The sequence below is a fragment of the Choristoneura fumiferana genome, chromosome 18 (assembly GCF_025370935.1).
Source record: "Choristoneura fumiferana chromosome 18, NRCan_CFum_1, whole genome shotgun sequence".
Lineage (NCBI taxonomy): Eukaryota > Metazoa > Arthropoda > Insecta > Lepidoptera > Tortricidae > Choristoneura > Choristoneura fumiferana.
This window is the reverse complement of record NC_133489.1, coordinates 14,079,796-14,105,661: the sequence shown is the minus strand read 5'-3', so window position 1 is coordinate 14,105,661 and position 25,866 is coordinate 14,079,796. Positions and strand designations below refer to the sequence as shown.

Below are 25,866 nucleotides of genomic sequence, written 5' to 3'. Positions count from 1 at the left end.
CCTCTTAGTATTTTACAATGATAAGATAACCTCTTCGGCCACGGTAGATTGAAGTGTTGGAAAGCGATTTTGATTTTGATTGAATAGTTTGCACTTAGTTTTAGTTTTCACGTCGTGGTAATTTTCCTAACATTAAAGTCGTGATCAAGTCTCGAGATGTTAGTATTATGACATTATAAAGCAGGGCTTGTTATAATATAGCCTTTTTTTTTTTTGTTCCGAACTGGTAGTTATTTTTGTGTATGTTGTTGATTATCATAAAATGTCCCTCAGTTCGGTGTGTCTTTTGACATAGGCCTCCTCCAACTGCCTCCATTGGACTCTGTCAGCTGCAACTCTGGTCCAGTATGGTCCCAGGGTTAGGCGGAAATCATCCTCCCATCTTCTTATTGGACGCCCTCGTTGTCTGTTTCCATCTCTTGGGTACCAGAGTGTTACCTGCTTACTCCATTTGTCTGCTTTACAACGCAACATATGACCCGTCCATCCCCATTTCAAATGGTCAATTCTGGTAAGTATGTTGACAACTTTAGTTTTGTTTCTTATTTCAGTTGAGGTAATTCTATCATTAAGTTTTATTGCCAACATGCTCCTCTCCATTGCCCGCTGACACTTGGCTAGTTTTTCTCTGTGATTCTGGGTGAGGGACCAAGTCTCACTCCCATATGTGATACAGGGCAGGATGCAAGTATCAAAAGTTTTTCTTTTGATAGTTATGCTTACTTCTTTACTTTTCATTATTTCCTTCAAAGACCAATATTTTTTCCAGCCACTAGCAATCCTCCTGTTTATTTCCTTTGACATTTGGTCTGTTGGGGCAATTATCTGTCCTAAATATACATAGTCTTGTACATACTCTAGCTTATTTCCGTCGAGTAGTATATCAACCTCTGTGGAGTTGGTCATCAGTTTTGTTTTTGTGATATTCATTTGGAGACCTACTTCTTTGCTCTTGCTGGCTAAAGATTGTACCATTGTTTGTATTTTATTTGGGTCTTCTTCAAGCAAAATAAGGTCATCGGCAAATCTCAAATGATTGAGACGACAGCCATTTATATTGAGGCCATATCCGTCCCAGTCTAGATTTCTGAAGATATTCTCTAGCACCGCTGTAAAAAGGTTAGGGGACAATGGGTCTCCTTGTCTGACCCCTCTATCTATGGGAAATTGGTCTCCTATTGTTTCAAGTTTTATACTGCCTTTGCTTATGTTGTATATGTTTCTGATGATCTCAATGTAGTTGCTGTCCACTCCTTGGTCTTCCAGGGCCGACCAGATTTTGCCATGATTCAGACTGTCAAACGCTTTAGCATAATCTACAAATATTATATAAACAGGTTTTTGGTATTCATTGCTTTTTTCTAAAATTTGCTTGATGGTGTGAATGTGATCGATTGTACTGTAGTTTTTTCTAAATCCAGCCTGCTCTATGGGTTGATTGTCGTCCAATTGTTGTGTAATTCTTCCAAGAATGACTTTTGCGAAGACTTTATAGACATTTGATATCAAGCTTATCGGTCTGTAGTTACTAATGTCTTCCTTAGGTCCTTTCTTGTGCAGTAGTATGATGTGAGATTTTCCCCACTGCTGTGGAATTATGCCTGTACTAAGAATCTCGTTGAAAAGCCTTGTTAGGATCGGAATCAGTTCTTCAGCTGTACCTCTTATTAGTTCATTTGATATGTTATCAGGTCCTGGAGCCTTTTCCATTTTTTGGGAGTATATAGCTCTCTCTACTTCTGTTTTGAGTATAGGTGGTAAATCCGTATATTTATTTTGTGGAGTTCTGTTGGTTTCTACTTCTTGGACTTTGTCTGAGTTTGAGTAGAGATCACTATAGTATTTTGTAGCCAATTTCTGAATTTCATTACGTTTTGTCTCAAGGCCTGATTTATCACTTTTCAATTTAGGAACCCATTCTTTTCCGTGGTCCCACAGCTCCCTAAAAGCCTTTTTGACTCCGCCTGTTTTTTTTGATTGTATCTTCCAGTTTTTTAAATCTCTTCAGTTTCCTGTCTTCTCTCATACTTTCTCGTATCTGTTTGCTAAGTTTAGTGATGTTGTTTCTATCCTTGTTTTTGGTTTTATTTGATATTAATAACTTTCTTTCTTCTAGCAACTTAATTGTTCTATCACTAAAAATGTTTTTGTCTTTTTTAGTATCTGTTTTCTTTATTTGTGAGAGTTTTTCGTCTAGATAATCATATTTTTCGCAAATACTTTTATCAGAGTTTACAATTTCTAGAAGTGGCTTGATGTCAGATGGATTGATTATCTTTGCATACTCTTCTGGAGACAATGTTGTGGTGTTTTTAATGTTTTTTCTGGAGTTTTTTGTTGGGTGCCTTTTAAGGCAGCTGCGCACCATGCGATGATCAGTATTAAAGTTCAAACTTTGTATGACGTGTGTGTCATTAAAATATTTGACTTTATTTGTGATTATAAAATCAATTTCGTTTTTGTTTTTTCCATCAGGGGATACCCAGGTCCATTTACTCTTTGGATTTTTCTTAAAGATCGAATTGAGTAGTGTCAGGTTATTTTGTACTAGAAAGTCTGTTAATCTGTGTCCATTGGCACTTCTATCTCCATAGCTGTAGTCACCTAATATGAGTTCCTCCCCTGGTTCTCTTGTGCCTACTTGTGCATTAAAATCTCCCATGATAATGAGGTTGTTGTTATCATATTTCCTTAAAGTGTCGCTTAAGTTATTATAAAATTCCTCAATGTCTTTTTTCCCTGAACTTTCAGTAGGGGCATAAACCTGTATTATGGTCCATATCTTCGTGTATCCAGATAGTTTGATGTTAAGAATTGCCAACCTATCTGAAAGGCCAATTAGCTCCAAAATGTTTTCTTTTAAGGATTTTTTAATGAGAAATCCCACTCCTCTTTGTCCTGCTGTTTCCCCTTTATGATATAATATGTAGTTTTTGTGTTCTTCTATTTTCTCGTCTATTCTTCTCATCTCGCTAATGCCCAAAATATCGTAGTTTATATTCTCTAGTGACTTTTCCAGTTCTAGTAGGCTTTCTTGTGTTCTTAAGGTTCTCGTGTTTAATGTTGCGATGATTCTTTTCGTTGATTCTTTTCGTGGTCTGTTTCTAAGTTTATTACCCCCTGTAGCCTTTCGTTGTATTTTTTTTGTTTTATTATTTAAGCTTTAGGTTTTTTAAGTTAAATTTTTTCTTATGGTCTCTTTTAATTTTACAGGTTTTTTTTAATTCTAAGTTACCCTGCTTGAAGAAAGTTTTATTATTTTACAAATTAACATTTGTTTTATTAACTGATAACTGTTATTTGATGTGGTAGCGATTTATTGCAGCTTTGACTAGCTTTGCACTTTTTTATTTTTTGAAATTTTTAACAATTAACGATCATATGCAATTTTACCCTTATTGACTTATTAGAGGGACTTGTTAAATTACCAAATTCACATTATAAGTAATGTTACGTAACGGTAAAATCGTAAAAATACCTTGTACCGGTATTAATTTATAACGTTACTTGATAAATTAACATTATGGTAACGTTACCCAATTAACGTTACTTGATAACTGGTTGATAACTGAGTTATTACTGGTGTTGATGTGGTGCCGCAAGCGATTTATTGCAGCTTCTCGACTCAGCATCTCGAATGGGCACTAACTCCGTTTGTTTGGAAGAAATATGTTTAGCTGAATCACGAAAGTGAAATTGTAGGGTGCTTCATAACAATTGTGTAACGTTGTTTTCCTGGAGTAATGTGAAGAAGTAGCGGAAAATAATTGCGCTTTATTTTCAAGTTTCACCTGTACCTTTGGGGATTTTAGTCGAAAAATAAGAGGGACGTTGTTGAAATTATATTAATTACAGACTTTAGGTACTTTTACTGCACTTAATGTTTTCCTACATTGAAAGCTAAAAAAACATGGTTTTAATCGAAACATAATAATATTTTTCATAGTTGTTGTATCAAGCTTTTTAAAGAATTTATTTATTATAAAATATAGATGTGATATAAATTTACAATAAATCGTAAAAGCATTCCATTTATTGGCGGTAAACCTTTTTCACTACAAGCATTTCGAATAATAACTATGATCTGAAATATCGTAAATTAAAACATGCATGTAACGTGAAAGATTAAAACTTTTCATTTGACATTGATACTTACAGTTATTAGTCAATAAGAACCCTGTGGACACGCCCAACAAGACTAGAAAAAACAACAACAGGAGGACGATTAAGGCCGGTCTACAGTAATGTATCCAGCAATAGTCTTCCGTGTTGGCCGCGGGTGCACTAGAGGTCCACACACAGCACTTGCCACAAGTATTGTCATGTCCCGTCGCCCGCACTACGGCACTGTTTCCCTGCTGGTTTACAATCACACCCTGCACTGGAGCTTCGCTCCCCTGGCCATAAACGGCATTCTTCTCGGACAACCGTGCAAATCCAGAGCTCTCGTCGTCTTGAGGATTTCCATAAACCCCATATGACGCTACCATATCAACTCCTGATAACGACCTCGTTGTTTCATCCCTCGCACCATCCTGAACGACATTATTGTCTATACTTGGCCAACATTCACATGAGCAACGATCTTCTTTTCTCCTTTGCCGCGCCTGAGTAGCTTCCGCTCTTCTGATGGGCACAACTTCAACTTTTTTCTCTTCTTCTTTCTTAATATTGGCATCATGAGGAGTACTATCGTGATTTATTTCGTAACTAGGTTGCAAATTTTTATGATTTTCTATGTACCAATGCCTTTCTTCGGCCCGGAGAGTGGTATCGTTATTGCCTTCATACACATCAGCATAGTTTGAAAGTGGATGCGAGGATGGGCTATAGAGCGGGCCCGCTGCAAGCTGTCCATAGCCTCGGTCGTACTGGGGTGGCCGGTTGCTGCTCGGGTAATAAGTAGTGTTTGAAGGCACGGTGTATTCGTAGCCCGGCCTGTTCATCTTTATCGTTTAGCCGCCTCATTTGAACTTATTTTTATGACAAAAACATTATTACGGCTGTGGAAAGAGAAACAATTTTAAATCAAATAATGATGCTATTTATGCAAAAGTAAAGTTATTTCAAAAGTTTGTTTCCTTCAAAACAGTACGAGTGTACGTGTACTCAATACGTCATGCGTGAACCGTAACGCGTCGAGAGGGTAAATGTAAGTTAGTGGATAAACTTCGTTGATTTTGTTACGTGTTACATTCACAAGCGGAAAGTTATAGGGTAGAATCTGTTTATCTCAATTACCTCTCTTGTTCGACGGCGATATTTATCTTTTGTGTTACGACAAGCGCCGCCGCCGAGCCCGCGTGCGCAGGAAGGTAGACAAAGAAGTAGCAGCGTGGGTAAATAAACTTGCCTAACTTAAATTAACCGTTCTTATTTTCCTGATTTTGACACGTGAGAGTTATATAACTTCATTAAGGAACAGTGGAATACGAAAGACAAAGAGTTACGTTTCAAGTAAACTTTTCGATCCAATAATTATCTTAATTTGCTTCATAGCGTGTGAGTAGCTCTTCCATAATTAACTTTTGATGTTTAATGCCTATATTGCTGGGTGCTCCGTAAAATTGCTACTTGTTATTCTTTAATTAATTGCTATAACGGGTTTCGAAATACCCCAAAAAATTGATTGATTGATTGAGGTACTTAATTAAAAATGTACTGGCGGTAATCAATATAGGTAGTAAAATATTATGATTATTTATTATTATTTTGTTTATTGTTTTTTTTTTGCTTTATTTCTGTAAATTTTGCTGTATATATGTGTGTCTTCTGTGTTAGTGAATAAATGTCTTCATTCTTTCTTTCTAAAAGTAATATCGCAACAAAAATTTGTTAGAATGTTATTAATGCATCAGTCTGATGTTGTTGACAAAAGAGGCATTTGTCCAACTGTTTAAATGTTTAAATTTCAAATTATAGACCAATGTAACTGTACATAAAATAGGTTGTTGACATTTGATTATCTATGTACGTAAACACGTTTGCAGACGTTAGTGATGGTGATGTTTATTTTATTGTCTTAGCAATTATATTATCGTCTAATAATACTGAGACATTGTTACCATACTATTTAATCAACCGTTTAAATGTAGGATACCCCGGTGTCATTAAACTAATTATCGAAATTGAGCTGCATAAATTAATATGAAGTCATAGTAAAATGTTGCTACTGCTTCAACTACTCTGTTGAAAATAAATTGGATTCAACGTAATAGTATACTCGTACCGAACTACAACGCAGTGATTATTTCGTATCGTATCGAAGTTTGAAGTATTTGGATTTATAAAAGAGCGTCGACCTTTCCCGTGAACTGCCGTTAATCCCTGCTGTAAATAGGGTAATCCGTTCCAATTAATCAAATTAAAAACAAACAAAAGTCATTACTAGAAGTTAGAGGACAGTTTGGCTCGTGACAGAGACCCTCTCGAATTGAATGCTAGAGTCAGCTACCTCTGCGAGGTGTTCCAGGGATCGCACTTAGCAGTCGCTTAAAATAGCTTTAGCTACGAAAACACCATAATTTTATACAGGTACTCGTAACACTTTATTTAAAATTATTATAGAGCTTAAAAAACTCGTTGATAAAAAAAAATCATATACGCAGTTCTTTTTTCGGCATTGCTTTATATTTCTGATTTACTACGTACAATTTCAACAAAAAATCACTGTGAAGGTGAAAATTACCTCTGTTTTGATAACTTTCTTATCAATTTAACGTCTAGCACAAAAAGCTTGATAGTCTTAAAAGTGGTCCTTCCTTTATTTATAGGTACAGAACCCCGAAAGGTACTAAAAGCGTCCCAAATAATTAATAAGAACTGGATTACTCCAGTATTGGAAGCCTAGTTCAGCTTCCGGTAGAAAAACTTTTTTCTTTTATCAGCCTGATTGATTTTGGAGTTTTATAAAATGCCTGAGCCAGCCACATCGCGCCGGCCAAGTTGACAGCTAATCCACCAGGCTTTAGGAGCAAGCCATTTTATTAACGACTTGCCAAAAAAAAAACTTTTTTACAGACTGCCTAAATTTAACAAATGAGGGTTAACTGCCAAACTTTCAGCTGCGTTTTATTGCAAATTTCTTTCTGAGACATGCATAAAAATAATAATTACATTGATTCATTTGATTATCACATTATTCCAGTGTGACACTGAAGAGGTCTGTCAAAGAAAAGTATTAGCTCTAACTTCAACTCCACTCGAGTTAGATTAATTAAGATATTTTTAAAAATAAATATGTATTTCTCAAGACATTGTAAACTTTTGAAATAATTAAATACACTCAATAATTCCCGCTCTCAAGTCTTAATCAAAAACGTCTCAACAGAACTTATCTCAGTATTAAAGTATTATTTACGGGAAATCTTTGAGAAGTTTAATTTAATTGATCAAAGTTTACAGGCTTTTAAACAAGAGTGATTAGCCGAAGTTTTACACTGATACAAGCGATGTTTTGACTATATTTTCTTCACAATTTGTTAAGTATATCAACTTGTGTACTATTGTTATTGTAGCTTTTGTATTTTTGTATTAGTAACTAAATAAATAATTAAATCAAACAATATACCTTACCTTACTTAACATGTTTTGGTTAATGTTTGTATCACAAAAGCAAGGGTAATTTTCAATTGACTTATCCCCATTGAAGTTGACGTACTTTTATTTATAAATTTCCCGTTTCTATAGGTACTACATATGAAATATACTTTAAAAAAAGAAAAATGTTTACATATTTTTTAAATTAACGTTTTCTTTATCATGTTAATCCACTTAAATTTTACTCAATTTCTTAGTATGTCTTACCACAAACGTCAAGAGCAGCGATGGAAATGTCGCGTGGGTGGAATTCTACTTAGTAATAAATGAGGTCATTTGAAGTTACTTAATATAACGCGTTCCAGCTAGCACAAACCTTCAAAATTAAATTTGTCTCAGTATAAATTTAATGTTGTGACATAAAGTTGCATTGGTCGTATATGAATAGTTTGATTACGTGAACATACAATATAACTGAATGGAAACTAACCCTCTTTGAAGGTTGTTCACGCGTTGCTGTGTAGGTACTCAAGACAAGTAAATTATTTAAATCTTAAAAACGGGAATTTATTTTTCCCACTATTACGCAAGGGCAATCAAATGGTTTTACGTGCTTACTAGAAAAACAAGAGTGCAACCCACTCTTATTTTTCTAATCTTACATGGTCTGTTAATTAATCTGTAGTAAGTACAAGTAATTCACTCCCATTTATAGGATAAAAAAATTCGGCAACGCTTCCGTTCAGAAGGAACGCTACAATTCCGATAAAGCACGTAATTTCCTGACTGCTGTGTAGGGGGAGTTTATCAGTCCGAGTATTAGGCGTGTTTGCTATTTTCTGACCGATTCCATTTTTGTTTTGTGCGGCTGTTCCTTTTATTTTATTTTACAATGCCACTTTTCATTTCATAATTACGTTTTTGTGACTCCCTTACCTTGTCACAGTGAGCCCTGGCTATAAACTGCTAAGAAAATTATTATAATATTTAATTGTTGGTTCACATGTTTTTATTTTATTACTTTTTACTTAAAACGAAAGATTAATATGCCTGGATTAATTTATTTTTCACCGCACATGTGATAACCGCGCATTATTCTGAGGTAACGTTCTAAATTAAGACAACATGAATCTGTAAAAACCCCAACTCTTCACTTATATACTTCTAGCATCATAAAGAGGTCCCTTAGGTTTATGGGAATATTTTTTGCTTTGAACCTTTAATTTAGAACACGAGTGTATATCTACCAGCATAATAATAATGGCGGAACGCAGGGAAGTAAGCAAAAAATATCGTTCCCTTTTATCTGAAGTTCACAGTGTCAGCATTCACGGGGGGCGGCGGCGGTTAGTCAACAGTGTACCAAAAGGAACCGTTAAACGTATTTTACTTTAGTTTCTATTCAGAGTATTTTTTAACATAGTACGAATAAAGTGTTTCAGGTTCAGTTAATGCTGGACAATATAATATATTAACTCAATGGTTTAAATTAACCTTACTAAATTTAGGATGTTCATACTTCGCTGAAATTAAATAACTATCAAGCTAAGAAATTTAACACATTGAAACAACAGAAAATGACACGCACTTTTCTGTTTCGGGAATACGTGTAATCCTACCCTAAGCTAATACTTTGTTACGTAAGGTTAATACTTTAATTTTAATGTGTTAGTTTAAATATAATTTGGAAAAAATGATCAAAGTATGGACTCTAAACTAAATAAGACTACCTACTTAGAAAGTTAGTTGATGCATTATATTATCTAGCATTAAATGTCATTGTGAATAGTATCCTTTACTTCAGTGAAATGCGTGTTTCAGTATTTTTTATGTTAAATAATCTTTTTTTTTTGCAACATGTTGGTAAAAGATTTGATTTAGATTTGAGTTTCCGGAAATGTTTTAATATAATTTCATATTTTGATAATATTATTGCATCGTACTGCAAATTCCTCAAATTTTGTGAAATAAATAATATTTATTTATGTTTAAAAAATATTCTTATATATTTTCAGATGGTATATTTACAAGTGTAAAGTGATTTCTCTTACGTATAGAAAGAATAATTAATGTCACTGAATTAGTTAAACAATTGCTATCGACAAAATTTGTAAATTAGTAGGTAGTATCATCGAATTTCTTAAATCGAACATAACATTTAAGCAACATATCCGCATTATGTGGTTCCTGTACTGCTTCCTAACATACAATGAAGAAAGGATGAACAAAAATCAAATAAATGATGCCCGGAGGGCTAACACTTCCTCATAACCTTTATTATATTCATAGAGAAAGCGAACAGTAGGCAGCACTTAGAGCGAGGCATCGAAAAAAAGCTGCGAGTGATGAGCGGCATCTTTTACTTTTACGTTAAAATAGAAGTTTCAGTGCCTTTGACTCAAACGGAATCACTTGGATACTTCTATCAAGATTCGTTTCGCCGCCCACGTTACGAATCAAGGGCGACCTGTGTATCGTGTTTTAATTGAATTTCGAAAAAGCTTTCATGTTGACTTTTTAGGCTATACTTTAAACGATAAATATTCCGCAGCTTATTATTTACGTTGTTAACTTTCATAGGAATAATCTGATTGGTTTATTTATTAACCTACTTCAACTAAATATCTTGTTAGCTGTTTAATTTCTCATATGTTTTAGCTGATCAAAATGTTTATTTATTTGGTGTTAAATAAAGAGTTATTATATTGTATTGCATCGTACGCAGTGTTTCATTGAAAAAATTGCGTATTTAATACTATTAAGTTAAGAGCCTGGGTGCTTTTACGAAGGCGAAAAAAATATTTTTTTTATTGAGATATCTGCTAAAAATTAGCATTTGTGTTTACATAAAAGATTAAGAGGGTTATCTTGCCCACTTTTAAATTATTCTGAGTATTTTTAATGCTTTATAGTATAACATTTATGTAGGCTTTGACTTTTGCATCATGAATAGCCGAATCGTTTAAATATTGTGAGTTTTTTTTTTACATAACTCGTTTCACTTAAATTAACTTTTATTATTGTAACAATTGATCGTCATTTGTTTTTTTTATAAATTATGTCTGCAGTACCTCGACTAAAATCATCAATTATGATTTAATGCAGAAGGCTTAGATAAATTGAATTTCAAACTTCATTATGAAACTAAACTTTCCCGTGAAGTGCGCAGCGTATTGTTTCAAGCAGTAAATGCAGTGAGCAAGCAGCCGTGGTAACCGCGCAGTTTCAACAAGCAAAATGTGCAGTTATTATAAATTATATAGTAGTTGATCAGTTTTTATTCGTAACATTTAAAAAATATTTTTCACAGACATTGTTATTCAAAAACCATACTGTAGCGAAATAGCATCATTATTGTGACCTAATCTTAATAACATACTTTAGCAATAACACATAGTAACGTTCTAATCATCGAAAGTAGGTGACAAACCACGTCAGGCGTCGAGCCAGTGCACCCATATAAACGGAACGAGCGCCTTCAGCACATAGGTACATAACACATCCAAGTGGCACTGAACACATATTTAGGCCTGTGCAATTCAGAGCCAATCATATTTTAGGCAGGTCAGTTTCAAATGTAAACAGTCAGTTGTTTTAGGAATGCGCGATCGTGATGGGTTGGAGATCGCGGGTGAGGCCGCGCGGAACGTAGTACAGTCCGGAGCGCGCGAAGCCGACTGGCATCGCTCGCTCGCGCCGGCCCCGCCCGCCCTCTCGCCGCCGACTCTGTCACCGCCACTCTTACCCAAATCCAGACGACTTTTCATTAATGTTGTTATCGGTGTAAAACTTTGGCCATGTCAAACTTGGAAACTAGGTACGGCTTTAATTAACTGCCCGTAAAATAACGCAAATAATTTACTTAAAGGTTACCAATGAAAGCCTTTTTGGGTGCTTTTCAATCAATAATATCAATGACAGCGTCAATTTATATTACGTTCTACTATAATGGAGCCATGGGAACCGATACCAATTATTGTCAATTAACATTAAATTATTAATTATGTGCCGTCGAAATAAAACTGTGGGCGTAGCTGCTACGCCGTCGTAGCAGTAACTCTACGAAACATCTACGAGTAATGTGAAAAAAAAAACTCATGTATCTTGCTGTAATTTAAGTTATTAACTTACTTGAACTGGAAATATTGAGTACTTTTCTTATTTTGGATATAAAAAAGAAATTTTAATATTTAATAGGTAGGCATTACAGAAAACAAAGTGTGATAATGTTTTGCCTTACTTAAACGTCTACCTTATTTCATTGATTGAAAGGGCACAAATTGCAAGAATTACCAATTGATATCGCGGCGGACTCGTACAAAAAGTTTATAAAGAGGAAGTGGAGCGAACAAACTTTTATGCCCGGCACGCGACGCAAACGCGAGCGTTACTTATCTGCCGCCGCTCGCTGACAGCTGCAGATGAAAAATTGAAATTGTGTGAGATAAAACTACCTAACTGCAGCGGCGGCGGCCGAACAATGTGGCCACAACAACGCTTTATTTTTAATCTGAATTTACATAATGTTTTCGTTGGCAACTCCGAGGTGGCTGACTCGCGATATAATTTTACATTCTTGGCACTATTACGTAATGTTCGGCTGTTTAGTTGGACAAAGGATAAACGCTTTTTGGCGCTTTGTTACGTACTGGAAAATAAATATCCGCAACTAATAATTATTTGTGAGTATATGGATATCTATGAAATTTAAGTAAATGCACCGTGTTTATCTTAATCGTCTACTCATATATAGGTATAGATAATATAATCGTCCAATCAAAAAAAAAACGAATAAGTAAACTTTTTTGTCATACATTCAGGTAAAATTATAAAATTTACAAAGTTGACGAGTGGTACTAACGAGACACAAAAAACTCGTCTTTTTAACCTTCTTTTGCTAAATACGTGAAAATTAAAAACAATTTAACTACGAACTATAAAACCTACAAAATTAAGAGCGTTTGCACACAATTAATTATCCTTAATTCTTGATAAATTTGACATGTTAAATGTTCCCTTAAAGTTAACGGAAGTCAAAAATAACATATTTTTAACCTTAAGAAATACATCACAACTTTTTGATTACCTATTATATTATGTTTAAAAAATATATATTGCTGAAATTATTCTCTTTTTGGATCTATATAAAGCACAAAACAATCAACAGGATGTTTTACAGTCAAGATTTCCTATAATTTTTGGACATGATGAAAAATAGCACTGCCAATATGGAAAATCTCAAATTGAAAATACAAACTGAAATATAGATGCACAGAAAAACCAGAAAAATAAGACCAGCACTGGGAATCGAACCCAGGTCCTCGGTATTCCGTACTGCGTGCTATACCGCTACACCAATACTGGTGACCGTGAATTTTCAATTAAAGTTTTTGGGGATGACCGTAAAAGTTAAAATTTGGAATTTAAATAGAAAATACAAAAAGATTCCAAAAAAACAATCTTAAATCTCAAATTGATGACACGGTTTTCTGTCAAAATTTAAGTCATCAGGATGTAAAATTACAAAAAAAAATATCCAAGCATTTTAATTAACGGTTGACTGAAACAACGAGCTGGTATTTCAAACCACAATAATGATCCCGAAGTAAGTCGAAAGTCAATATGTAAATACGAGTGTTTCCGCTTCCTATAACAATTCAGTACGGTCGATGGAAGTTGAATAGTGACATAGAAGCGGGGCTGTAACATGCAATAATAACGAACCGTCGAAAACGTCAAGCCGTGACCCTTCTCTATTTATGGAGCAACTCCGCCGTCGAGGGCGCCACGTGAAAAGTCTCGCGTAAATCAAAGTCATAAATTCTCCTATCGTGAATGAACATTTCTCTTTCGCGCGGACGTCTGTGCCTGAATGGATAACGTCGACCCACCCTCGCAGGATCACCTCTACCGAGTCATTTGCTTTTGTTCGCGAGGCAATTAATAATGGACAGAAGGGCGTTTTCGAACCGCAGGCGCCATTCCATATCGCAGAGATCTTGGGAGGTGCCAGATTTGCTATGCTAACCGGCAGTCGGCTCTCTATCGATCATATTAATTTAATAAACTGCACATGTGAAATGGCTTGAAGCGGAACTCCATCATCTGTTAGAGCCGTTTGTTCGTGAAAGGTCGTATACTTTATTAATTTTAACGCTCTGCTCCATTTCTAATATGACTGGAACACGCCTATTATTTACTCTACGAAAGAGCTTATAAACTTTTATGCAATAACTAGACGAAAGTAGGTTTTTGTTACCGCGTTAAGTTTTTCTTTAAATTCGAATTTTATTTTTAATTTACTACGTAACAAACATTAAAAAATTGTTTTGAGCTAGGTCAATTGGTGTAATTTGTCCCAAGATATTATTATTATTATTGAGCATTTGAACAGCATCATTCGTTTTTTTTGCCCGATTAGAAGTAGGCAATTGCTTTATGAGTATTACTGCGACGTAATTCCAAGACAAAAAATGGTGAATAATTCAACTTTTTGTATTTTCAAGAGGGGAGAGAGGAGGCCTGTGCCCAGCAGTGGGACGTATATAGGCTGGGAATGATGATGATGAAATGTTATTTCATTTGTGAGTATTGTATTAATTATACGAGTAGGTTGCAGCATCTAAACGTAAGGAATGAACTATAATAACTTACAATGCAGGTTCATGTAGCCAAAACAAAGGTTAACTAAAAAACACTGACCGTTTTGATTTAGTAAAAACACTAAAAGGTAACGAGGTCACCAGATTCTAAGATTCTAAGTGGCCATTACATAGGGTTGAGATAGAAGCCTTTCATAATTTACCGAAGAGTTTTTATTTCAAAAGAACGTATATTTTTCCTGTGACAAATAATCTGTTAAAAGTTCCCAACCAACTGTCCCGTACCGCATATTTTAGCTACCGAACAGGACAGATTGATGACTTTGCATACATTTCTAAATTTACTTGTGTCGCTTTTATGATAGATACATTTTGTGGGATATTCGCATGCGGGGTTGTCTAAAATAATTGTTTGAAATGTTAGAGAGAGAGAGAGAGAGAGAGAGAGAGAGAGAGGCGTCATTTAATATAATGCAAAAGTACAGCGTGTAATCATTCTTTATTGTAAACATCGGAGCTATAAGTAGAAGATACGAACCTAAGTCGAACTTCACCGGTCTGATAATAGAATGAAATGTATTTTATATTCAATTTAGTATTAGTATATTAGGAAATATATTATAATGGGATTGCTAAAAAATCCTGGACAGACTATTTTTAGCAAACCCATTTTTAATATATTTTCTAACTAGCTTTTGCCCGCGGCTTCGCTCGCGTGGAATTCAGTTATCACGCGCTGTTCCCTCGGGAACTGTGCATTTTTCCGGGATAAAAAGTAGCCTTTGTACTCTCTGGCCCATAAACGACGTGAAATACGGAAAAACATACAATCACACACACTTCGCATTTATAATATTAGACTATGGATATACTAAAATTATAAAATACGTTTCATTCTATTATTAGACCGGGAAGGTCGATAAATGTTCGGATCTTAACTAACTATGCCTACTTTTAAAATATTAATATCCTACTATATATACCAAAAGATATAAGATATTAATTAAAAATATTATTTTTTAAAATAATAAAAAATAGCCTGTCCAGGATTTATTTAGCAAACCTATTACTAATATATTTTCTAATATAAGTACTAAATGCATTATAAAATACGTTTCATTGTATTATCAGGCCGGTGTAGTCCGATTTAAGTTCGGATCTTAGACCATGCTTAAAAATGTCTCAACGCACACTTACGCGATTATTGACAATACGGTCGTTTCCAGATAATTTTTGAACGCGTAGGCAGCTCCGATGTTTACCAAAGCGAGTGTACTGTCGACAAAACTGAATCACGTATGTACCAGGGTGGAATGTTGGTACCAGGGATGTATCGGATGTGGTTTTATCGGAACCGAAAGCAGAACCAGAATTTTTTCAATTTAGTTTATCGGAACCAGAAACGGAATCGGAACCAAAAACGGAACCGGAAACAGAATCGAAACCTGAGTAATAGGTGGACGAGATGTTAAGGGTGGGTCTACTAAGCCTGAGGTCTATTGCGTAACGTTTCTGTCACTCGCGATCACAATCAAATGATAGTTTCCGCATACAAACACTGTCATTAGATTGTGATACCGAGTGTCAGAAACTTTTGAACATGAAACTACCGTGAGACTCACTCATCTTAAATATAATGACCCGGATAACTCACGTCTTAAATCGAGTTTAGCTCGACTGTTTCGGGCTAATCCGTAGCCCTTCGTCTTCGGAGCAACGTGACTCAGCGGCTGCTGCAACACGCGCACTGCGCGCCGCCGCTCTGCTCGCGCGACTACCCGACGAAACTGACACCGGCACACAACTACCCGCGTTTTCATCATCATTACAACTGTCAAATGTAGGGTAGCACACAACACTCGCTCTGTAAAGGTACGTTCACACACACCGATGACGCAGCACGAGTGTCAGAAACGTTACATAATTAGCCTTCTATTTGTTTTTGGTTTTGTACGCCGCTCATGTCTAGTCACATAGTAAGCATTGACATCCGATATGACTTTCGTTTCAAAAGTAACGGAACCGAAACCAAAACGGATGTTTAATATCAAACGGAAGTTCTGATTTAACAGAAATGGAATCGGAGCTCCGTAACGTCCCTGATTTGTACTATTAATGTCATGACATCTGCCAAAGAAATCATAGTTAATTTTGATTATGAAAAGGTACTTTGCCACGTGATTTAGTTTCTTCGATTGCACGCTTAAAAGTTGATTTTATAAATTCGCGTTTCAAGGCGCGTCACTTTTTCGAGGAACTTTTAATATTCGAACGATATCTCAAATACCAACTTTACTTAATACTTCGTTACGTTAAAGTTTCTTCACGGCATCCCACGAATTTTTCAAGCGCGAGGCCTTCTCACTTTTACGTGACATTAGGCTCCGGATAAACATTGGATAAGTTCCGTATTGTTGTTTACGGGGAACTTGGAACTAACTAGGAGCAATTCACCTCATAAATTTCCTTGTAATAACAGCTCACAGTTTCCCCAGACGCTTGTAAGAGGACCGCAATAAGCTACGGCTATGGTAAAGGTGCTGACACACTTGCCGTCAGAGTCTACAGTTGCTCAAACATTTCGTTTACAAATTTTATATCACATTAGTCTATGTTAATTAGGATTTTTTTACTAGTCAAAGAATGTTTTGAATCAGTTTCTTCGTTTCAGAGAATACCCCCTACAGACAAACCCACTATACTTCTTTACTAGAGGTCAATATTCATATAAATGTATTTATAGTAGGGCAGAAGTACCGTTTGTGGCCACTGTGCTGTTTATGGCCATTTGATTCATAGTAAAACATTAAGTACAAACATTATTCGTTTCAGTATTAACTTTTGTAAACTCACTAAACATATTGTTTTAATACTATAACTTTTTATATATTACTTCAAATGTCAACTGGCCAAAAACGGTCTTAAGGTGGCCAAAAACGATACTTCTACCCAGTAGGGTACCTAAATGTAAGACTAATACCTAAGTCGTTATTACATTTATCGTGAAAAAGTTTTATTGGGTCATGAAGGTTCACTGTTCCGGTTAAGTACGTAATATAATCCTTAGCAACATTATTAAATAGTTTTCTTTAGCCATCGTAATACCTAGTCAATCCCTACAAAACCAAAACCTTGTCAAGACCTATGGCCTCTTAAGTAAATAATCTTGAGTAAATATTTCTAAATTTTCAAGTCGCAACAAGTCGTGCTAACCATGTGGCGCAGCTTGCATAATTTAGATACCATCTGTGTCGCTATGTGCATCTCTTTCCACCGACCCCAGCAACACAAGACGTCCTAAGTTCCAAGCTGGAAATTGGTAAACGTGCTGCCACATCATAAATACTCGTAGGTACACGTGACTTAAATATACTTACTGGACTTTCCATGTGGTAGCACCTTTGTAGACCGAAGTATCGGCAACGACGTGCATTGTTCACATGTTTCCTAAGCCCTGAACGTAAACCTTTACGGCGACGATTAACACCACGTGACGACGCCGGCCGATCGTTGTTGGATAACGGACCTTTGCCTAAATAACCGGGACAGCTTAATATTCCTAGTGGCAGAACTTTCATATTAAAAACTAAGTACGGTTAGTTTCGCGAACTTCAATTCGCTACCCAATAGAGTACGACAGTCATGTAAGCATCTAAATTATTTGATACTTTTCCTCGCAAGAACACAATTTCAGTAAGTTTTTTTTTGCAAAAACTGCATTCTTCACTCAAGTTTTTTGATTACAGTAAATTAATTTCTACCAATACTTATTGTCACATACACAGTAGGTATGTACACACCGAATTTCAAGAATCCGATCACATCACAGTACGTGGGTCAAAATTCACTTGCTGGATTAGAAACAAACCAAATAAATCAATATTTATACATATACTAAATCTATAATACGTTCGTGACAGTGTTTATATCGAAAATATTTTTGGGTTAAGATTGTTTTTTGCAGTCTTTTTGTATTTTTTATTTCAACTCCAAATTTTGTTACTTTTACGGTCATCCCGTAAAACTCATATCAAAAATACAAACTGAAACACAGATGCACAGAAAAACCAGAAAAATAGACCAGCGCTGGGAATCAAACCCAGGTCCTCGGCATTCCATGCCACGTGCTATACCGCTACTCCACCACTGGACAGGGGTACAGACACGAATTTCTCCTATGCCCACATATCTCAGATTGTTTGTTTCTTATTTAGTCACTTAAGCAGCGACTCTAACAACATCTATGCTGTAGCCCTCATCGATAAACTTTCAGCATTCCATTGGAACTAACCGCTAACACGGACAAGAGATTTCGTAACTAAGCAATCAAATTAAGATTGGTTTTTGGAGTATTTTTGTATTTTTTATTTCAACTCCAAATTTTGTTACTTTTACGGTCATCCCGTAAAACCCATATCGAAAATACAAACTGAAACATAGATGCACAGAAAAACCAGAAAAATAGACTGGTTTTTTTTTTATTAGCACAATAGAACATAATAGGTACTCGTAAAAAGTGATTATAAGAATTCTTTTCCGTTCGTCGGAGTGTTAATCTGAAGCTCATATGCAATTTAATTTTATCAATCATCGCATCAATTTACATATTTATTACCTTTTGATACGTCGTCGCATTCGTTATTTAATTACCTACTATAATTGTGGCTAATATGATAGTACATTACCCCGGGGCTTTCGGGGCACGAACTATTTGCTAAAGAGTAGATATTCATAGATAGGTTATTCTGACAAAACATCATATTATGCCTAATTAATAATTACCTCACTGTGAATCGTAAACTATAATAGTACTTTAGTTCGTGCCCCGAAGACGTTTATTAATTGCCTGCAGTAAATTTAGTAGTTGATATGATTTTCGAAATATTTTTTTTATATCTTTTCTAAATTTGGAACAGTTAAGCAGCGGCGTCTTCCTGTAAATATCCATTTTAACCCACTGAATGACTTTTCTACGTCAGGAGTTGTAATAGGTGCATATTTAAATTTCTTGAAGAAATAAATTGTTGCACGATGTGTTTGCGATCGCAGTTCTACTTCAATGCCTTGTAACAATTCATTCATGATGTTTAGTATGCTATAGCCAAAATTCTTATTTAAAACCAACTTCAATTTGTTAAAAATGCTTTTTCCTTTTACGCAGCAGTTTTACGCAGTTTTTTTTTTAAATGCTTTTTTGCAGGTGGTAGGACCTTGTGCATTGTGCAAGGTCCGCCCGGATTTCTACCACCATCTTGCTCGCTAATCCTGCCGTGAAGCAGCAGTGCTTGCACTAATGTGTTTCGGCGTGGAGAGTAAGACAGCCGGTGAAATTACTGGCACCTGAGGTATCCCATCTTAGGCCTCTAGGTTGGCAACGCATCTGCAATACCCCTGGTGTTGCAGATGTTTATGGGCGGTGGTGATCTCTTACCATCAGGAGACCCACTTGCTCGTTTGCAAGCAAGTCGAAGAAAAAAAAAACGCCCAAGTTTAATTTGGAAATGTATCGATAAGTTTTATGAACGATTTTTAAACTATCGCTGATGGATAGGCTTGAACCCTGTAGCTTTTTAATAGCATTTGGGAATAGAGTTATTGTGTGGCAATTTAATTTTGAAGGATTTAATCTTTTCAAACTTAATTTGATTAAGATTGAAACGATTTCATCTTAAGAAAATTTAATATTTTTTGTATCAAATATCACGTATTTTTTTTTCTAATTGATTAATTACTCTTTAGGTAGAAACCAGCTAGAGTGCACTCTGTTTTTTAACTCGAAACTCTTTGGCTCATGTCAATCATCCGTGCCCCGAAAGTCACGGGGTATGCACATAAGAAACGCATTAGCTACATCATCTTTGACAAAGGAAAATACGTTTTTCTATATCACGTCAACGCCAAAGTTATTCTTAAATAAATTTATTAGGGTACGGAGTCTGAAATGGATCTCGCCTAAGCCCTTCTGTCAATGTTTAGATAAGTGTCCCGATAACAGCCTTAGCAAGGGCGCCGATCGTGCAAAAAGTCCATCCATTCCGTTTTGTTTGCGAGAAAAAAGGTTTTACTGATAATTGTGTTTAGAATATACGATATCAGCCAGTGAAATTTTATTATCAAATGTTATGTTTTAGACGTAAAAATCATTTACCAACTCGGCGTTGTTGTGCTCCGCTATTACTTTACCTACTACCCACGTAGCTCACGAAATAGCAAAAGGGGTACCTATCTTTCTTATTCATCAAAATAGCTGTTGGTGAACCTATTTTAATCAAGCTCACAAGCAGTGCCTTGGGAATAAGTTTAAAATTGAACGGACGAAAAATAAAACAAGCGAGCATCGCGCTTTCCTCCGATCCTGTTTACGAGACAATGACGTTTGACTGTTTCTGTTAGATTCGAATTATTGCCTCGCTCGCGACAGTCACGCTTGAACTTAGCTTTTATGATGCTATTTAGGAAAAAGTGATAAGTTGACTTTGTGTATACCTATGCATCAATCAAGTGGATCAAGCACCATGAATGCCATGCTACAGTACAATTAGAGAGTAGAGTTAAAGAGCAGCCAATAGTCGCGTAAATGGCAACAGCGCAGCACCACCATATATTCAAAACCAACTTTTAGTTCCACTTCAACCGCAGAAGACATCTGTAAATTTATCGTTGAAAGGCCCCAGCGTGCGTTTAATTTTTTTTTTTTCCTGTGGTACAAAAAGTGTTTTTATAGAGCATACCTGATATTTTTAACTCTTAAGAATAACAAAGAGTAAAAGGACCGCTATTTTAAAAGTGAGGGGAAACCATGTTTTAAATTGAGACACTTTTTTAAATTTCTTTGGAAACTAGAAATTTTGCATAACTTGTGAGCTTCTGGACGTGTGTGACACTGTTCAAAAATTCCTCGTCCAGGTAGAGAACACGAGCTAGCAAAACAAACTGTAGCTGAATATAAAGTTTGCACTAATTAGCAAATTTTAATGAAAAAGTCATAAGTCAACAGTGATTTTGTTGGAAATTAAATAACTGGAAGTAGTGAGGCTATGAATCTAATAATGAAGGACTCGTTAACAGAAAATGTTCCTGGTTATTTTATAGAGATATAATATAGAGAAATAATTTTAAAAAAAATCTACACAACAAGGACTGACTGCTTACCCATATTAAATAAATCAAGTTTAATTTCACGTGTATTATTGTCAAAAAAAGTAGAATTAGTTTAGTACAAGCGTCAGTGAAATATTATTGCACTATTATTGGTACAGTCACCAGCATTAATATCTGCCACAGCGAAGCGTGCAAAAATATCTGAAACGTCCTTCCGGTCCTAGAAATAGAGTCGTATCAGATATTTATACACGCTTGTTGTGTCAGATATTGGTGCTGGTGACTGTATTACTCATTTTATTGCCGCCGTAATGACATATCGTATGCGTTTACAGTAAATCAGAAAAATTATCTCTCTGGTATAATAGCCAAAATAATAATAATAATAATACTGCTTCAGTAATCATCAAGTAAAGTTGCCATCGTAACCAAAAGCAATATTGCCTAACGTTTCTGACACTCGTGCAATCAAATGACAGTTTTTGTATGCGAAATCTGTCATTTGATTGCTATCGCGAGCGCCAGAAACTTTTACGCAATAGTTAACATAAATATTCTGACACTTGAAGTTTCACGATAGTTGAAATTGGGATAAACGCATTTGGAGACACGGTATTTAGTTGGGGGTGTTCGAAATCAGCCACAGAGCGCCACTCGGCTCCCACCCTCAACTTAATTAGCTAATATGACCAGCTCTCTGACCCACTCCACCTAACAACCTTTTCGGAAACACCATTAAATACATTCTCAGAGAACCAAATTAATTTTACAAAATTAACCACTTCCGATGTTGGCTTACTAACTCGTTGAAATATTTATGTCGTTTGATACGTTTCATTTCACGTACGAATTGGTGTGAATATTTTTGTTGGTAACAAAAATGTACGAGGAAAGGCTTTTTGAATTTCCATTAAGTAAGTGGGCGGTCGGATAAAGTGGGCTACCCTAAGTTATAGGAATTACTTGCAGTACTTAAATCAAAATGGCATACTTAGATATAGCCAAAATTATTAGAAAATGTGTCAAAAAAAAACCTAAAAACGTTTTGTCCTATACCTGTGAAAGCCATTCTAGTATTTTTTTTGGGCTAAAACTCGAAAACATGCGATTTCAAAAGATAAGACCAAACTAAATCGATTATTCCCCCTAAAACCCCTTATTAAGCTGTTTCCGAGATCGACTAAAATAAGCCATAATGACACGAGATCTTTAGACACCCGAGCAGAGCGAGGGTGGCTGTAGTTTGACTGTCATTATGGTTGTTTTATTTAGTCTCGCGTTAAACACTCTACTTTTCACTTTGAATGCGAGGAAAAAAAAGACGTTCTGTTCAAAATTACAATATAACTTTTTAATACGACTTATGGACATCTGTCTAAAAATCAAATACCAAAAAAAAATTGTTGCGTGTTTTTTTTAAAGTGTTGTTTAAATGCTTGCATATTTAGCAACAGTTTCAAAATTGAAAACTTTTTAAAACTAATTCATTCTTAATAGAATTTAACAGATTAAAATTCGTAATCATTCATTCTTTTTTTTAATATTTTTGCAGTTGTCATTCTGAGGTTATTTCCACGCACTCAAAATTGTCTATAATAGACAAAGAATTCTCCATTCGCCAACACCGTGTTTGGCTGTTTAGGGGTAAAGTAAATTTAAAAAATACTTTAATCCCTAGAAATTAATGAGTAGCTTTAGTCCCGATATGCAGAGACTAAAGTAACATTTTAAGAGCATGAGAAGTGAAAATAAATAAACATACAAGAATGGCTGAAAGAGATTAGATAAAAATTGACATCAAAGCAAAATATTTAGTTTGCTTGGGTTCAGTTTAATATTTATAGTGTAGGTATAATTTTATGAGAAATAACACACCCACTTATATTGCCATAAAAGATACTTACGTGCCTCTTTCAATCGTTAACTCTTTTTTTATTGAAATCTGATATTATATAACAACAACGAAAACCACTTAAATCCCATAAACCTCTTTTACAGCCCTCGTTATTACATAATAACGATCCGATTTAAACATTCTTAACTCTCAATATAATATTCTGCGTGGGTAGATTGTGCTACACACCTTTACTTCAGCAAATGGATTAGGGGCTTGTTTAATATTTAAAGCTAAACACTGTAGTCGCTCAGTTTAAGGTTAGTGCCATTTTGCATTAGACGAAAAGTGAGCGACTGGAGCTTTCTTTAGGCCTCGTTAGTAAATATCCATTTTATCTTTTGTAAAAATTTCAACTAGTGGCGTGGTGTTTAGTTTCACCTCACGTCCGAGCAGGAAGCTGACCGTAATACTGGTTCGTGAAGTCTCGCTATAAATCATAACGCCATTTCAATTTACGGAGTGTAACACGGCAGTAATAGGCCAGCCGCTGCCCGCCGCGGCTCTCCCGCGCTGAAAGACCTAGATTTGTATTCAACCAACGATATGATCATTAGTTACTGCAATTTTCTTCGCATCCCGTACACGAATGCTATCGTCGAGTGTTATGGAAGGGATGAATGATACTTTGTAATTACTTTCGGGATCTGACTTGGAAATTAAGTTGACCGGACTTTGATATAATTTGTGCGGTAAGGCAGTTGTGTAATTTTACTGCGTAGTTTTACTAAAGAGTCAGTTGTTTATCTTCAAAAATGAAATTACTAAAATGCTTTTGATGTTCGTAAATTATTCAGAAAATGGTCTTTTTATTTTACAAAACACTCAAGAGTATAATTTTGTTAAATTTTAAACTTACCCATATGTTCTGCTATCATTAGGTTTAACAGCCTCACGTAAAAGAGCCCTAACAGCGAAGTCGGTAACGGCTTCTTAGTTACAGCCGTTGATTGCGGCACTCGGCTCGAGCGCCGGGCGCCGTGCGCCGGTCGCCGGGCGCCATTCTTGGACCGTGGCTTCAGGACGCACGTACATGTAATTTTATTGATTACAGGGTGCGGCGGTCCAGCCCGATTTGAATTTCCAATGAGCTCGTTAGAATCAGCCCGGACACGGGACTCGGACAGCCGATAAAAACTTCATTCCTTTTAGCTGATTGTGCAAGCTCTCCTTGGAAGGATTGCGGATTCGGTGGAATTACTTTAATCGACATTTCTAAAGTTTTCTTGCGGTTCACTGGAGTGGCTCTGATAATTTAAAACTGTTCTGTGACTTTATAGTTAGTCTGCAAGAACTAGAACAAACACTAATTATTAAACGGATTCTTTTAACCTTAGTTTTTACATAGAAATTTGGTTTTTGCGTTTTTTAATGTTCGTTGTTTCCCATTTTAAACCGTTGAGGCAACAGTATTCATAATATTTTTAATTAGACCAAACATAAACTCTAGATTTGCTGTATACTTCGAGCATGTAGATGTGTAAGAGGTTGATTGGTTCCTGTCTTGTACCTAGTATCTAGTATAAAGTAAGTAGCAATTCTCCGCTAAGCTCCAATACGTAGCAATTGGAGTTTTGCAGCAGCTCTTAATTAAACGCCAGCGGCGGCGGTGGCAAGGCCTAGCGGCAAACTTCGATTGCGCTGTCAAAAATCCGAAGAATTATTCCAGTAGTAAAATAACTTGTACGATTTTAGGCTTTATCGTGCGAGTTCAGGCGTATTAGCGAATTTATACTGCACGGATGCAATATGCCGCCGGAGTGCTAGTTGGACGCAGCACTTTTATTAAAAACGGTTTTTATTTATTGACGATTCGAGGTAGCCGAGGATTTCTCCCGCGATACATTTCTGAATGTGGGTTGAGGATCGATTTTGTATTTCAAAAGGCAGATGTTTATTCAGTTTTATTGAAATTAAAGTATCAGCGGTGAATTGTACGCCCTTCATTTTATCAATCATTCGTGAATTAATTGAAAGCAATCTGCCATAATCTCTTTTTAGAAGAAACTCGTTTTCCTTAAGTAAGTTTCTTTTAATAGGTAAGTTAAGAAGTTATTTTCTTTCAATGTAATGCTAAGCTACACCACCCGCTACTATCTATATTCGACATAATCAAGCTCCAAGTTTATAATGCCTTGGGTTATTTTGATTGCCCGATCATGAAACATCGTAGCTGCAACTTTAGAAACAATTCAAACGTAGGAAGATTTCCATTTCCGCCACCTCACCTCGCCACCTCTGTTCTGTACATCTTAGTGAAAACCATTGCTTTAATGAAATTTTGCTCAATAGCACCCGAATGGTATTAGAAGCAATACGCGTAAATAAGGCTGACTACATCAATAAACTTATACAAACCACTTCAGCAGGCGCACATGCTTTCTGTTGCCTACTCACATTATAACCTGCCCATATTTTATTGGTCTCTACATGGTTTACTCCGCACGCACAGCCCCTTATTTTACAACTGTAACGTAACCATCTACTCTGACCCCCGTTCTTGGTACAAGCGCCCTCTCAATGATCTTGTGTAAATATAACTAAGGGAGCGAGGAAGGCCTGTTTGTGTTGGCCCGTTTGAACCACCCCTGCCCCACGGTAATTAGCCCACCAAGATTGTACCGCAGCACGAAAATAGTGTCGTTTGTTGATCGATTATTTGCCATTTTCATTTTGCTTTATTAGCGGTTTTATTCCTGTATTTGTTTAAATTGACGACAAATCACGCAC

The 25,866-nt window shown here is 35.8% G+C and overlaps 2 protein-coding genes across 9 annotated transcripts in view; both read right to left on the bottom strand.

Moving 5' to 3' along the window:
- The window catches only part of LOC141437611 (agrin-like), a 202,485-nt gene that overhangs the window by 63,145 nt on the left and 113,474 nt on the right, over positions 1 to 25,866 (bottom strand). For 4 of the 8 annotated variants that reach the window (XR_012452400.1, XM_074101050.1, XM_074101052.1 and 1 more), the window contains exons 1-2: positions 10,970 to 11,202; positions 4,157 to 5,003 (exon numbers count right to left, since the gene is read on the bottom strand). The exons of 3 other annotated variants lie outside the window; for them this stretch is intronic. Coding sequence is in view for 4 of the 5 variants with exons in the window: in XM_074101050.1 (XP_073957151.1) it covers positions 4,157 to 4,946 (790 nt within the window). In the remaining variant the exon portion in view is untranslated. Of the gene's footprint in view, positions 1 to 4,156; positions 5,004 to 10,918; positions 11,203 to 25,866 lie in introns of those variants that run through there. One more of the 8 variants, XM_074101051.1, reaches the window with a different exon arrangement.
- On the bottom strand, positions 1,920 to 3,068 carry LOC141437792 (uncharacterized). Its single transcript, XM_074101306.1, has one exon. The coding sequence runs from the start codon at positions 2,966 to 2,968 to the stop codon at positions 1,943 to 1,945; it is 1,026 nt and encodes a 341-aa protein (XP_073957407.1). The 5' UTR covers positions 2,969 to 3,068; the 3' UTR covers positions 1,920 to 1,942.